General features: G+C 33.6%; 1 protein-coding gene across 1 annotated transcript in view; it reads left to right on the forward strand.

Annotated features, from left to right (window-relative positions):
- Positions 1 to 13,442, forward strand: part of PGR (progesterone receptor) — a gene marked incomplete at its 5' end in the record, with an annotated part of 65,778 nt that extends 52,336 nt beyond the window's left edge. The window contains 4 exons of the mRNA XM_084894675.1: positions 974 to 1,118; positions 2,662 to 2,792; positions 8,478 to 8,635; positions 12,990 to 13,442. Of these exons, the coding sequence (XP_084750801.1) occupies positions 974 to 1,118; positions 2,662 to 2,792; positions 8,478 to 8,635; positions 12,990 to 13,145 (590 nt within the window). The 3' untranslated portion in view covers positions 13,146 to 13,442. The remainder of the gene's footprint in view (positions 1 to 973; positions 1,119 to 2,661; positions 2,793 to 8,477; positions 8,636 to 12,989) is intronic.
- Positions 13,443 to 14,941: the final 1,499 nt, after the last annotated feature.

Below are 14,941 nucleotides of genomic sequence, written 5' to 3' on the forward strand. Positions count from 1 at the left end.
GATTGATGTTCTAAGACAGTAATTTTTCTCAGTACTTATAATAAAATATTTCCTCCACTCTCATTGTTTTAGCTGCATTAAAATGCATTCTTAAAGTTTAAAAAAATTGCAATTCAAACAACTGCTATACATTAAAACAAAAGAAAGACTCTCCAAATTATTACTAGATTTACAAATAATTACTAAATTTATATTTCTAGCTCAATATTTCTCCATTATTCTAATTTACATGTCCAACTACTATCTGGATGTTCCAGAGTTCCCTCAAATATATCTAAACTTACTATTTATCCTCTAGCCTATTTCTCCTTCTTTATTTTATCATATTAATGTTGTTACCATCATCTATTATTCATGTAAAATAATGGAAAATCTATTTGCAACTTTCTCCTCTTACCTACATATAATCATTTGCAAAATTTCTTTGATTTTACTTTTTAAATATTTCTTTGATGCACTCTGTCCTCTCTACTCCTACCAGTTTATGGTTATGTCTTAACTAATTGAGCTTCCTCAACAAACTGATTATATTCTGCCTGGAAATCATCTCTTTTTCTTATAGTGCATTTTTCCTGATCTTCCAGTTGCCTGGTGTACTCTCTTAATCTTTTCTATCATTGTACTGTGAGCTTGTTTCTCCTGTTGACTTATGAGATTCCTTTAAGGGCAAGGATTTTGTATTACCCACCCATGTAACCTCAGCATTTTAATGACCAATACATAAATTGTTCTCAATAAATGAGTTTTAAATGAGTGAGTGGTGGACAATTGATTCAATTAGCTAATTCCCAGAATGCTAAGTCACAGTGACTATTTTTAATGCATTCCAAAATTGCTGATTTTTAATGTACAATGTATTAAGATTGAGAATATTTTATTATTCTACTCACATTTATTTTAAAATTTCTATATATTTTAACATTTTTAGCACGAGTGATTTTGTGATCATTTTGTTCTTTAATTTGTTTTGTAGGTTTTAGAAACTTACATATTGATGACCAGATAACTCTCATCCAGTATTCTTGGATGAGCTTAATGGTGTTTGCACTAGGTTGGAGATCCTACAAACATGTCAGTGGAAAGATGTTGTATTTTGCACCTGATCTAATAATAAATGAGTAAGTAGTAACTTGACTTTTGTAGTTCTTATTAACATAAGTATGTATGTAGGATAATCTTGAAAATTACATTTCAGTAGATAATCATACATTTAGTGTGCTAAGAGTTTCTTGAAAGATCTCTCAGAATTACCTCATATTGATTGATATTATTGCATATCAGTTTTAGCTTGAAAATATTAATATAATTATATCATTTTATCAGTTAATTTGATATTTGGAAAGCTTTCCTTTTGTTTCAATGTATAGCAGTTGTTTGAAGTGCAATTTTTGTAAACTTCAAGAATGCATTAAGAAATATACTTAAAGACAAAATTAAATGTTTATCAAATTAAAATTTCTTTGGTGCTAATGAAGATAATGAAGTATATTATAAATAATTGGCTTGAAAGTATTGATTTACCTTTAAAAGGTAAAGACATCTCTCATTAGAAGAAAAACAACACTGAGGGTTTTGTTTTAATTGAAAGATAAATATTCTAAATTGCTTGATTATATTTAAATTTCTGTAATTAATATTCTACATATAACCTTTAAATAAGAATCTTTTCATGAAAATAATTTCACTATTTTAATGTTTAATGTTGACTCAGAACTATATAACATTAACATATAAATCTTGACAGTTTATAAATAACTTATGTATATTGTAATCCATTTTATATTCTATTATCCTTTGAAATTGATAAGGAATTGATATCCATTATTTTACAGCTCAGGAAACTGAGGCTCAGAAGAATTGCATTAACATACCTAAGGATCTGAGTGTCAGTCTCAATTAATCTTCACTCTTCTGAGTCAAAATCTAGTTCTCACTATCCTTGTTAGCACCATGCAACTAATGTGAATATTACAATACAAAGCAGTACATGGTTGAGAAAATAGTTTTTAAAAATGTCCTCAACCTTCAGAATTTGTATTTGTCTTTGTCAATTATTTAATTCTCCCTAATGTTCTTTTTTCTGTATCATCATACATTTCCCCTAGAATAGCTCACAGTGTAACTAGTGCATACAGAATACTCTGAACTGCACACACTAAACTGTTCTATACTTTCTGTGACATAAATCCTTTCTCCTATTGGATTGCACACAAAAATTCATGTTTGTTTTTGTTTGTTTTGTTTTGTTTTTTCACAGAAAGAATCCATCAGTAAATAAATTATTTCCTAAGCATTCCTTAGTTCCACATTTTCAACTCCTACAACTTCTTGGTTTAGGTTTCTAAACTGTGATGAAGAAATATTAACCTCGTTCAATGTGTATTTACTATGATTTTCTAACTTTAAAATTTCTTAACCTCAAAAATTCAGCATTGTGAAAAAATTTTGATGTTTAAAATTCCAAATAGTATTGAGTTTCTTTATGAAAAGTTATTTTAATAATAAATAAGGTAATTACTCATATTCTGTAAAAATATTATTATTTTAATAATAAATAAGGTAATTACTCATATTCTGTAATAAATTACATAAACTGGCTAATATACCTGTATGAATTTTTTCCCTGTTGCTTTTTCTTCTGGGTGTTATGTATGATGGAAGACAGCGGATGAAGGAATTATCATTCTATTCATTATGCCTTACCATGTGGCAGATTCCACAGGAGTTTGTGAAGCTTCAAATTAGCCAAGAAGAGTTCCTCTGTATGAAAGTATTGCTACTTCTTAATACAAGTGAGTATAAGTAACGTAATATAAAATACTTACTTTTTTATTCATTATGAGAGTTTCAAACAACTGTATGATCATATGATTATACGGGAGGTATGAATCTTCTATTGTAACTGCAAAAGAGAAAAACCCACTCTACTGTCACAGACATTAATAAAGTTTCATCGTATTTCTCAGGTTTTACTTAACACATAATACTAAAATAACCAATCAATTCAACCAATTCCTTTTTTTTTTTTATAAAACATTAAATGATTTTTTTAATGTTCACACATTTAGGTTATTATAAACTAATTAATACCACATAGAAACAAACTATGCTTCTCTCTACCCCACCCCACAAAGGATTTACTATATAAACTACACAATTTTGTTTGGAATTATTCTCTATAATAGGACAGGCTGTTGTAATAAATAACTACAAAGAACAGCAGCATAATACAATAGCAGTGTATCACGCATAACCATAGTCCAGGAGGTTAGCAAGAAAACCGAGGCTCCTTTCCTACAGGACTCCCCCCTTTCGTAGCAGTGTGGAGTATGCCACCGGGTCTGACTAGAAAATTAACTCTGAGAAAGAAAAGGTTTGGAGAGGAAACCTGAAAGTACCACATGTCATCTCTACCCACTTCCCATGGCCCACGTAACTGCGAGAGGGCCTGGGAAATGCACCTGAGCTATATGTACTTGGAAGAAGAAGAAAATGGTATATTAGGAAGCACAGCTTTGGTCACCAGAAAATAAGGGAACTTTATTTAATTCTTTGTGTGTGTGTGTGTGTGTGTGTGTGTGTGTGTGTGTGTGTGTGTATGTGTACACAAGAACAATGTATTTCTGTCTCAGTGGATCCTTAAGGGTTTGGGTGAGAAAAATTTTAAATCTGCTTTTACCTTTTACCCTTGCCTGTGCTCTTTCTGTGCACAGGTAAGCTCAACTTGAATGCCTGAGTTGATCCTTCATTCATAGCAATCTGAAAGAAAACAACAGGAAGCTAAGGTCTTAGTTAGAAGGTGATCTAAAGGTCTTCTCAGCAGTATCTTTGCAGGAACTTCTTTCTCGTGCACTAATTTCAAATAGGAGTTACCTATCAAGAGTAAAAACAGAGCTGAAACCGGTTTGGCTCAGTGGATAGAGCATCGGTCTGCAAACTGAAAGGTCCCAGGTTTGATTCCGTTCAAGGGCATGTACCTTGGTTGCGGGCACATCTCTGGTGGAGGTGTGCAGGTCGATGATTCTCTCTCATTGATGTTTCTAGCTCTCTATCTCTCTCTTCCTCTCTGTGAAAAAAAAAAAAAAATATATATATATATATATATATATATATATATAGAGAGAGAGAGAGAGAGAGAGAGAGAGAGAGAGAGAGTAAAGGCAGAAAAGCTAAACCCTTAAAAAGGAAGTTTTCTTCATGAAATCATTGCAAAGACAGGGACTTTGGATTTGTTTATTTAATTCAGGATCTAAGGATTTATAGCCTTATTTTCCCCCCTTAAAAACCCATTGGAGCAAAGATTTTCAAGCCTAATTTGATAAAGTGCATAAAGTAGACTAAAATCATTGATATGAGACTGGCCAAGAGAGTCAAATGGCATAAATTTAATATTACAGCAGTTAACTTCTACCCTTCTCGACAGAACGAATCAGTTCTGCCGTAGATGGTCTTATATTATCTCCCAAATTAATTTGAAATCTTAAATAAGGAATATCTTTTTAAAAATAAATGCAATGATCCGCTCAGTTGGCTGGGCATTGCACTGAAAGGTTGTCTGTTCGATTCCTGGTCAGGGCACATGCTTGGATTTCAGGCTCTATCCTTAGGCAGGGTGTGTGCATGTGCAGCAGGCAGCCAATCGCTGTTTCTCTCTCTCCCTTTGCCTTCCTTTCTTTCTAAAAATCAGTTTTTAAAAACATTTTTAAAAATGCAATAAGTAAGTTGGCAAAAGGAAAGCTTGATAATTGGATGCATAAGAATTTAAGCCTCCCATTTTCCATTATAGACTAAAATACAGATCTTCAGGAAAATATGGCAGGTTGAACACATACATTTTTCCATCAGTTCCTTTAAAACTACACAAAAATATTGGCATTGGAATCTTTAAAAATAAAAATGAAAAGAGAATGAGAGACGAATCAATAGTAATAAAATTTTTAAGTTAGCAAGCACAACCAATTTATTATAGCATACCTAAGCCAGAAGTAAGAAAATTCAAGAAGCACCTTTATTTGTATCACTGAACCTCTGGCATGTTGTTCAGTTGGTGGCATTTATGAATTTTTGAAAGGAGAGTGAAGGTAGAGTTAAAAACAGAGTTCTGCCAATTGTATTTCTTACCAACTCAAACAGAGATTGTAAATTATTCCCTGAAGAGGATAGAACAAAAAAAACGAAAAAACTGTATTGGTAAACCACACATACTGTTGATCGTGAGAGTTTCCATGTTGGAAACAGATTATGATTATATGCCAAATATTGAGACAGCATACTTCTCCTACCTGTCTCCCAGAACCTTGCCTTCCAAATTTATATCCTCCAGAGAAGGAGAATGAAAATTTCTTCTCTGCAGAAATTGTTTAGCCAGAAAGAAAAATAACTAAATAATAGCAGAGATTTCTCTTTGAAATACCTCAGCCAGATATCCCTGCAATGAAGTTCACAGTCAGTGAGCACTACCCATTCAAATATAACTATCAACCAGCTTTTTAGTTTTCTACTCTTGAATATAAATAAACAATGAGGGATACTTTTGACATCAAAGACATAGAAAAAACAGGGGGAAAAAGAACTTGAAGGAAACAGAAACCATGGAGAAAAACTTCAGAAAAATAGAAGTTAAGCCCTCCTTAGAAAGATAAGAACATATTGTACCCATGAAATTAAGAACTGAATACTATGAAAAAAGAATAACACGAAAAGGAAAGAGCTGTTGAAAACTAAAATTATTTATGTGTATATGAAGAATTTAAAAGTCAGTATAGGCATTGGAAGACAAAGTTGAAAGATGTCTTAAAAGTAGGGCGAAATACTAAAATTTGTGGGAAATCGGAATCAAGGAGACCTGACACCCACATTGTTGGAGATCTAGCAAGAGAAAACAGTAAAATACAAAAGAAGAAATCAGCCAGGGCATCTCAGACAAGTGGCAACAGGACCTAGAGATTTAAGAAAAAATATGTAGGTAAATTGACAATGGAAATAAGAGATTTAGCCATAAGAACAGGAAGTTGTGCCTAGACTCTAGATATATGAATTAAAGATTTCAGAGGTACACATCTAAATTACTAGCTAACATATAATAAGAGCCATTTCCATTAAAATCAGCAACAAATAGGAGCATTTGTCATCACTGTTATATTTACTATTCTGGAAGTTCTGAACAATGCACTGAATCATGAAGCAGAAGTAAGAGCTACAACTACAGTCATGCACTACTGATAAGGACATTGGGTGATTTCATCATGTATGGGAAAACAGAGTGCACTTCCCCAAACTGCACACCTAGGCTATATGGGATCTAACCTACTGTAGGGGAGTAAAAATAATTTCCTCTCTACTCAGCTTGGTTCTTGGCTGAGACATCCCTGTGATAAATGACAGGAGAAAAACAGAAGTGTAATAACGGGTACCGTATCCTCCTGGATATATGGAAGAGACCTAGGAAAACTTAATTTGCCAAAATAGCTGAAGTCACACCTTAAATTCCACCTTCAGCTGCAGACAAAAGAAGCTTGTGGTGGAAGGGAGGTAGTTATTGGAGGTTAACAGGAAAAGTATAGTCAACAAGGGAAAGGTTGTTAGGAAGGTTTAAGTCACTGTCTTCTGCATTGATAAGAGTTTCTAGAGATAATGTCACCCCCCTCTTCCTGATACAGAGCAGAAGACACCCTTTGGAGATGTCCCTTAGAAATGTAAATACCTTTTACAAAGAGTAACTTCTACTGGGTTTTCAGAGTTTCTCCTATGTCTGCTGTTTCTTAAAATTAACCAGCCTAAAATAATTCTTATACCAAATAGACATATTTGGGGTGACAGATTCTTCCCCTATATCTCCTGGGCTACAAACCTATATAGCTTGTTACTGTGCTAAATAATATAGGTAATTATAGCACAATGGTAAGTATTTGTATAATGCATTGCATTACAACATCACTAGGTGATAGGAATTTCTCAGCTCTATTATAATCTTACTAGTGGCCAGTGCAAGAAATTCGTGCATGGGGCGCAGTGTCCCTCAGCCTGGCCTGCACCCTCTCCAATCTGGGACCCCTAAGGGGATGTCTGCCTGCTAGCCTGATTGCCCCTAACCACTCTGCCTGCTGGCCTGCTAGCCCCCATCTTCCCCAACCCCTCCCTCACTGGCCTGCTCTCCCCTAATCTCCTCTGCCTCAGCCCCACCACCATGGCTTTGTCCAGAAAGATATCCGGAAGGTCTCTCGATCTAATTAGTATATTACCCTTTTATTAGTATAGATGGGTCTACCATTGTACATGCCCTCTGTTGTTGACAGAAACCTCATTATGTGGTACATGATTGTACTGGAAAGAGGAAGATGAAGGCATTATTTGAATATAGCATTGTTGTATACCAAGAAAACAAAAGGTAATCAAACCCCAAAATTAGAATTAAAATATACGTTAAAAATATAAAAACAATATAATCAAGTGGCAGGATATGAGGGAAATATTCAAATAGCAATGGTTTTCTCCCGTATTACCAGGGAAGAGTTAGAAACTTTACTGAGGCAATGTTAACATGGCAACAAAAAAGATAAACTATCCAGGAATAATCTTAATGAGAAATACTTGAGACTTATATGATACTGACATAAGAAACATCCAAATCTACAGAAAGCTGTATGAGAGTTTATTTGAGCCAAACTAATGACAATTGCCGGGAAGCAAATCTTCAGTGCTCCCGAGAATGACAGTTTGCAGTTTCTTTTGAGTTAAGGAGGAAAGGTAAGGAAGACTGCATGAAGGTGGGAGAAAGCAAGGCAGCGATTGGATCACAGGACAGTTATGATTATGTGCTGTCTTGAGGGTGGTTACACCTTCCAAGTGTCTGAAAAAGAGGATTAATTCTGGCATTTCAAAGGTGAGCTAAGGTTGTTGCCCACGAACAATGGACAGGCCTGGCTTAACAACCTTTCAACAAGGAAGTCATGGACTTGGACGTGACTGCTCACTCTGACCTGCCCAGTTAGGAATTTATGATCAGATCACCCTGTAAGGTTCTTCTGTTAGATTTATTACAGCACTCCTTCTTCATCCATAGAACACAAGACTTCACAGAGAAGTCCAAGTATTTGTTAAAAGGAAAGAAAGAAAAAGACTACATGCTGTTGTAAACGTAATCAAACCAAGTATTTAAGAAAAAAAATAGAATACTGTCAGGTGCTCTTTTAAGCAAATTCTAATTTAAATACAATTGATGCAGCTCTAAAATAGGTAAGCTGAAGTGTGTGTGGGGTTTTTTTTGTTTTTTGTTTTTTACCTACTTGTTCTTATATTCTTCCAAGAACTGGTAGTTTATATGTCCTAAAAGTATTGGTAACACTATTTCTTATTTAATATGTTGTGTATAAAGTTACATATCAAAAAAAATCATCACATAGTCCCAAAATTTGTTTTATAAACCACTTTTGTCATCCTCTTAAACATAATTGACACTTGTAATTGCCTTTCTACAGTTCCTCTGGAAGGCCTAAGAAGTCAAAACCAGTTTGAAGAAATGAGAGCAAGCTACATTAGAGAGCTCATCAAGGCAATTGGTTTGAGGCAAAAAGGAGTTGTCTCTAGTTCACAACGTTTCTACCATCTTACAAAGTTTCTTGATAACTTGCATGATGTAAGTATCTCATTCTCTAGAATATCAATGAATATTTTCTGAATTTTTATAACTTTTTAAATATTAAATCTAAATTTTACTTCATATGGTTTCCTTAAATTTATAGTTGTATTGGGTCGGCAGCTAAGTAATTGCGGATTTTTTAAAGAAAATCAAAGACAATTTTTTCATGGAACTAAATAACTTTATTCTGTAATGTATTGCCCATTTTGATCAATGACCTTTTGCCATCTTTCAGGCAGCATCATAATCCCACGTTCAAAAAACTTCTGGTTTTTATTAGCATAAAACTGAATCAGGTACGATTTGACATCATCATCATTATTGAAATTTTTACCATTCAAGGAGTTTTGTAAAGATCGAAACAAAAAGTAATCAGATGGTGCAAGGTCAGGACTATATGGTGGATGTGGCAAAACATCCCAACCAAGCTCCATTAATTTTTGCCGAGTGACCAAAGTTGTGTGTGGCCTTGCATTGTCATGATGGAATGCAACACCTTTTCGATTTGTCAATTCGGGCCGCTTTTCTTCAACTGCATTGTTTAATTTCGTTAGTTGTTCAATGTAGACATCAGAATTGATCGTTCGGTTGGGTGGTAAGAGTTCAAAGTAGACAATTCCTTTGTAATCCCACCAAACTGATAACAAAACCTTCTTTTGATGAATATCAGCTTTTGATGTTGTTTGAGTTGGTTCACCTGGCCTGCTCCATGATCTTTTCCGCTTGATATTGTTGTAAACAACCCATTTTTCATCGCCAGTTATCAGTCGTTTTAAAAATGGATCATTTTCATTACGTTTCTTTAGCAAATCGCAGCTGCTAATGCGTTGCGTTAACTGTGATTCTTTCAGTTCGTGAGGAACCCATGTATTGAGTTTTTAAACATAGCCAAGTTGTTTTAAGTGATTTTCAATGCATGTATGTGATACATGAAGCTTCTCTGCAATCTCACGTGTTGTACTGTGACAGTCCGAATTGATTATTGCTTTGATTAGGGCGTCATCAACTTCAACTGGACGACCAGAGCGTTTTTCATCTTTGAGTGAAAAATCATCAGAACGAAATTTGGCAAACCAATTTTGACACTGCCGTTCTTTTAAGGCTTCGTCACCATAAACAGCACATAACTTTTTATGAGCTTGCGATGCGTTTTTCCCTTTGAGGAAATAAAAAAGCGAAATATGACGAAAATGTTCCTTTTGATTTTCCATTTTTTAACGAACGCCAAACGAAAACTACAAAACAGATCAAAAAACTTTTTTTACTGATTAACAGCTGAATAGCCAACTATCAAATAACAAAATGTGTTTTACATTTGTACTACGTCTGCAAACCTAAAAATTCAACTGAAGCCATATATGTGTGAAACCCGCAATTACTTAGTTGCCGACCCAATACTTAAGCTTTAAAACAGTATTTGCATCTTATTGCTCAGAATTTATATTTTGCTTTGTTTATTTTTTATATAGATCACCTAAATATCCTCTTACTAGTATTTCTATAATTTGAGGGTAATCTGATAGTGATAGATAGGTATTGTGATAGATTTTCCTGAATATGTTCTAAAATATTTTTATGTGGAAAACAAAAGTATGGATGTGGAAAATAAATAATATCATAGCACTTTTGATGGAATTATAAGTTAATAACAATTGAGGAGGAAAAAATGTTCCTCTATCCTTCAAGATTCTTTTGGCTGGTCTAATAATTAAATATACATGAGATGGATAACAAGGGACAGTAATCCCTCATGCATGAGAAAATCAGAGACACCACATGCAGTAGAGGTCCAGGGAGAAGAAGTTAAAATGAGGGGTAGATGGCACTCTGAGCCAATGATGAGGTGAGGTACCTGGGGCTTGAGGGGAGAAGAAGGTAACTGAAGAACAATTAGAATAGCAGAGGATTAGTAATTAGTAGTTGTGCTGCCATATACATAGGCCAAAAAGGTTATATCTATAATTTCTTATTGTGGGAAAAACCACTAATTTAAATTCTTCTAGGCAGTTAAGGATGAATTCTTGCATTGGTATATATAATAAAAGAGGGGGGGGGAAGCATTTCTCCTTGTAATGAGAACTCTTAGTTTCTACTTAGTATCTTAACTTTTCCTATATATCATACAGCACTGTTAACTATAGTCATCATGTTGTATATTACATCACTAGTATTTATCCTGTAACTGAAAGTTTGTACCTTTTTACCACCTTGCTCCTCTTCTGTCCACCATTTTTCCAGTCTGGTTACCAGAAATCTGATCTTTTTTCTATGAGTTTGGTAGGTTCTTTATTATTATTATTATTAGATTCCACATATACTACTAGTAAGTGAGATCATACAGTCTTTGTTTGACTTATTTCACTTGGCCTAGTGCCTTTATGGTCCATCCACATTGTTGCAAATGGTAGATTTCTCAATTCTTTTTATGGCTGAATGATATTTCATTGTGTGTATATTTTATATACACATGCCATCTTCTTTATTAATCCATTGATGAACATGTAGGTTATTTCCACATCTTGTGTATTGTAAATAATGAAGCTATGAATATGGGGGTGCAGATATCTTTTTTAGAGTTTTTGTTTTCTTTGGATGTATTCCCAGAAGTGAATATATCTGGATCACATGGTAGTTCTACAGATTTTTTGAGGAACCTCCATACTGCTTTCCATTGAGACTGTACCAATTTACAATTCCACCAACAGTGTGCAAGGGTTCTTTTTTCTCTGCCTCCAGGCCAGCACTTGTTATCTCTTGTCTTTTCACTCAGGGCCCTTCTAACAGGCTTAAGGTGATATCTCATTGTGGTTCTTATTTGCATTTCTCTATGATATCTTTTCATGTACCTGTTGGCCATTCGTATATATCTTCTTTGTAAAAATGTCTATTCAGGTTTTCACCATTTTTTTAATTTCACCATTTTTAATGTCACCATTTTCTAATTTTACCACTTTTTAATTTCATCATTTTTTAATTGGGTTGGGTTTTTCTTGTGTGTTTGTTTTTTGTTTTGGGTGTGTGTTTTGTTTTGGTGGGGGTTTTTTTTGCTACTGAGTTATAGGAGTTCTTTATATATTTCAGATAATAATCTCTTACCAGTTATATGATTTGCAAATATTTTTTCCCATACCTTTGGTTGTGTTTTCACTTCATTGATAGTTTCTTTTGCTGTGCAGAAGCTTTTTAGTCTGATGTAGTCCCCCTTTTTGTTGCTGTTGTTGCTTGTGTTTTAGGTGTGATTTCCAAAGAATCATTACCAAGACTCATGTCAAGGAGCTTTTTTTTTTCTTTCTATTTCCTACTAGGAATTTAATGTTTTCAGGTCCTACATTTATTTATTTTTTAAATATATTTTTATTGTTTTTAGAGAAGAAGGGAGAGGGAGAAAGAGAAAAGCATCAATGATGAGAGAGAATCATTGATCAGCTGCCTCCTGCATTCCCCCTCCGGGGAATTGAGACCCAAACCCAGTCATGTGCCTGACTGGGAATTAAACCATTACCTCCTGGTTCATAAGTCAATGCTCAACCACTGAGCTATGCCAGTTGGGTGGTCCGACATTTAAATCTTTAATTAATTCCAATGAGTGGTTTAAGATGAGTCAAACTTCATTAAGTATTCTTGGCCCTCTTGTCAAATGTTAGTTGAGCCCCAGCCAGGTGGCTCAGTAGATTGTAGCATTGTACATACAAAAAAAAAAAAAAAAAAAAAAAAAGGTTGTAGGTTCAGTCCCCAGTCAGGGCACATATATCTAGGCTGTGGTTTCCATACCTGGTCAGGGCATATATGAGAAGCAACCTATCAATGTTTCTCTCTCACATCAATGTTTCTCCCTCTCTCCCATCCTCCCTTCCTCTCTTCCATTTTCTCTAAAATTAATAAACCTATCCTCAAGTGAGGATTTTTTTAAATTTAGTTGATTATACATACTCTGGTTTATTTCTGGGCTCTTGATTTTGTCCCATTGGTTTGTCTGTTTTTATCACTACAACTTTGTTGTATAGCTTGAAATCAGGAAGTGTAAGTCTCCTGCTTTGTTCTTTCTCAGGATTTCTCTGGCTATTTGAGGTCTTGTGGTCGATTTAAGTTGCTCTTTCTATCTGCTCCGGGACAGGGCACATTTTCCCCTCCACTGCTTATTTTTTTAAATTTTATTTTACTATTATAACATTACACAGTGTGTGACATTTTATATATTCTAAAGAGTGGAGCTAGTTATTTTCATTTTGGTAAGAAGAAAACATTGTGGCGAGTATTTATATTGTTAGAAAAATAAGTTGCCGTGCTTGAATAGTATATGAACTTATTATTTTTCTTACATATTTTTTTTTCCCATTTGTTAAACCAACAGCTTGTTAAACAACTTCATCTGTACTGCTTGAATACATTTATCCAGTCCCGGGCACTGAGTGTTGAATTTCCAGAAATGATGTCTGAAGTTATTGCTGCACAATTACCCAAAATCTTGGCAGGGATGGTGAAACATCTTCTCTTTCATAAAAAGTGAATTCCATTTTTACCTTTAAAAATTAAGTGTTGTGGTATATCTGTTTTTGTTTGGATCAGGATTATGAGGTCTCAAGTTCTTACAATGTTCTTCTCAAAGCCTTACATTCATGTCATACTGTATAAATTCCAGAAGAAAATTGTGAGATTTTAACTTTTTTCATTTATATGGTATAATTAGAATTTTAAGTGTTTTGTGTACACATATTTTCTTTAAGAGCTTACAAGATTGAAAAAGTACTAAAATTTATGGTTAGGTAAACGTCATCTTATCCATATTATTCCATATCTGCTTTAGAGAGAAAAAAAATCTTACATGTAATACTAAGAAAGCTATTATATATGTTCCTTCTAGGCAGATCCTTTTGTCTCTTTTATTATTTTTTTTTAAATGGGCATTTCAAATGGTATGCAAAATTTTGTCTACATGAGTGTATATACATTTTTGTTAGAAGGAAATTTATAACCTTTAACAGATTTTCAAGAGTTTTTAAATGCAGAAAATACATAGAGAAAAGGAGTTTAAATTTTTGAAATAGATTGATGTTCCTCAAACTAGGAAAAGTAGCTCATATATAAGACTGTTTCCCAGTCTGGGGACATAAATCTCTAAAGAAGTTATTAAGTAGAGCCATAGTATTATGACAATAGTATTGTGGGGTTTATAGTTTTTTGTTTTTTGTTTTTACTAACTTTTGGAAATTGTCCTCTAGTAAGATATTATGAATCGAAATGGGAAGTCAGAAGAGTTGATGGCCTAATTCCACTTTTTACTTGAGAGCATGTGGAAAGTCACTTTACTGGTTCTCAGTTTCCTCACCTTTAACCCTGGTGAAATAATATCTTTACTGCAAAATGTTCCTTTTGATTAGAGATTCTTATTAACATCTTATCTAATCCAAGAAGCCAAAAATGGAGGGAGAGAGGGAAGGAGGGAGGGAGGGAGAGAAGAAGGGAGGTAGGGAAGGGATAAAAAGAGAGAAGTATTATTTTCTTACTCTACTCAGTGAAGCATAATAGACTAACTACATGTTGAAACTTTTTGAGTGCCTTTGATCTAATTCTAAGAGAGATAATTCAGGGAATACTAGATACTGTCTTAAAGTAATGCAGCCAATTATAATAACTAGAAAACACAATTTTTATTGTCACATGAATGGAAAATATTATTTTAGATGAGTTCTTTCCTGAGATGAGTCACTGGAGATCTATTTTTTTTCAAAGGATATATATATATATATATATATATATATATATATATATATATATATAAAGAACTAATACTAAGTTCATTCATAGCACTGGTAAAGTTCAATTGAAATCAATCATTGTTTTCTAGGTAAAGTAATTTATACCAAAGGCCTATTATAGATCATGTATAGCTACATATATAATTTTTAACAACCCAGAGAAATTAGTACACCCAATTCTTTTTTTTTTTGGAATGTCTTTAAAGTTAGACATTACCTGACAAATAAAAATGCCACCTTATGCAAATTAATAGTTGTTAATGAGAAAAATAAAAATAACTTCTAAAAGAATATAGAAAGCACTGAAGTTTGATTTCTTAATGAGTTTTTAATTACTCATTCCATTCAACTGATAAATACTTACAGTTTAACAAGGGACACAAGCATAGAATAATATTCATGAATGCTAGTGTGACCTCCAAAACAAGTTAAAGCGGTTTCATCTGATTTAAAAATTGGCATAATTGGTATCTTTTACTAATAATTTCTTTAGGTTACAAAAGAAAATTAGCTATAAGTATCTATAAATAGTGGATTCTCAGAAGGC

Source organism: Pipistrellus hanaki (assembly GCF_964339955.1).
Source record: "Pipistrellus hanaki genome assembly, chromosome: 9".
In the NCBI taxonomy this organism is placed as follows: Eukaryota; Metazoa; Chordata; class Mammalia; order Chiroptera; family Vespertilionidae; genus Pipistrellus; species Pipistrellus hanaki.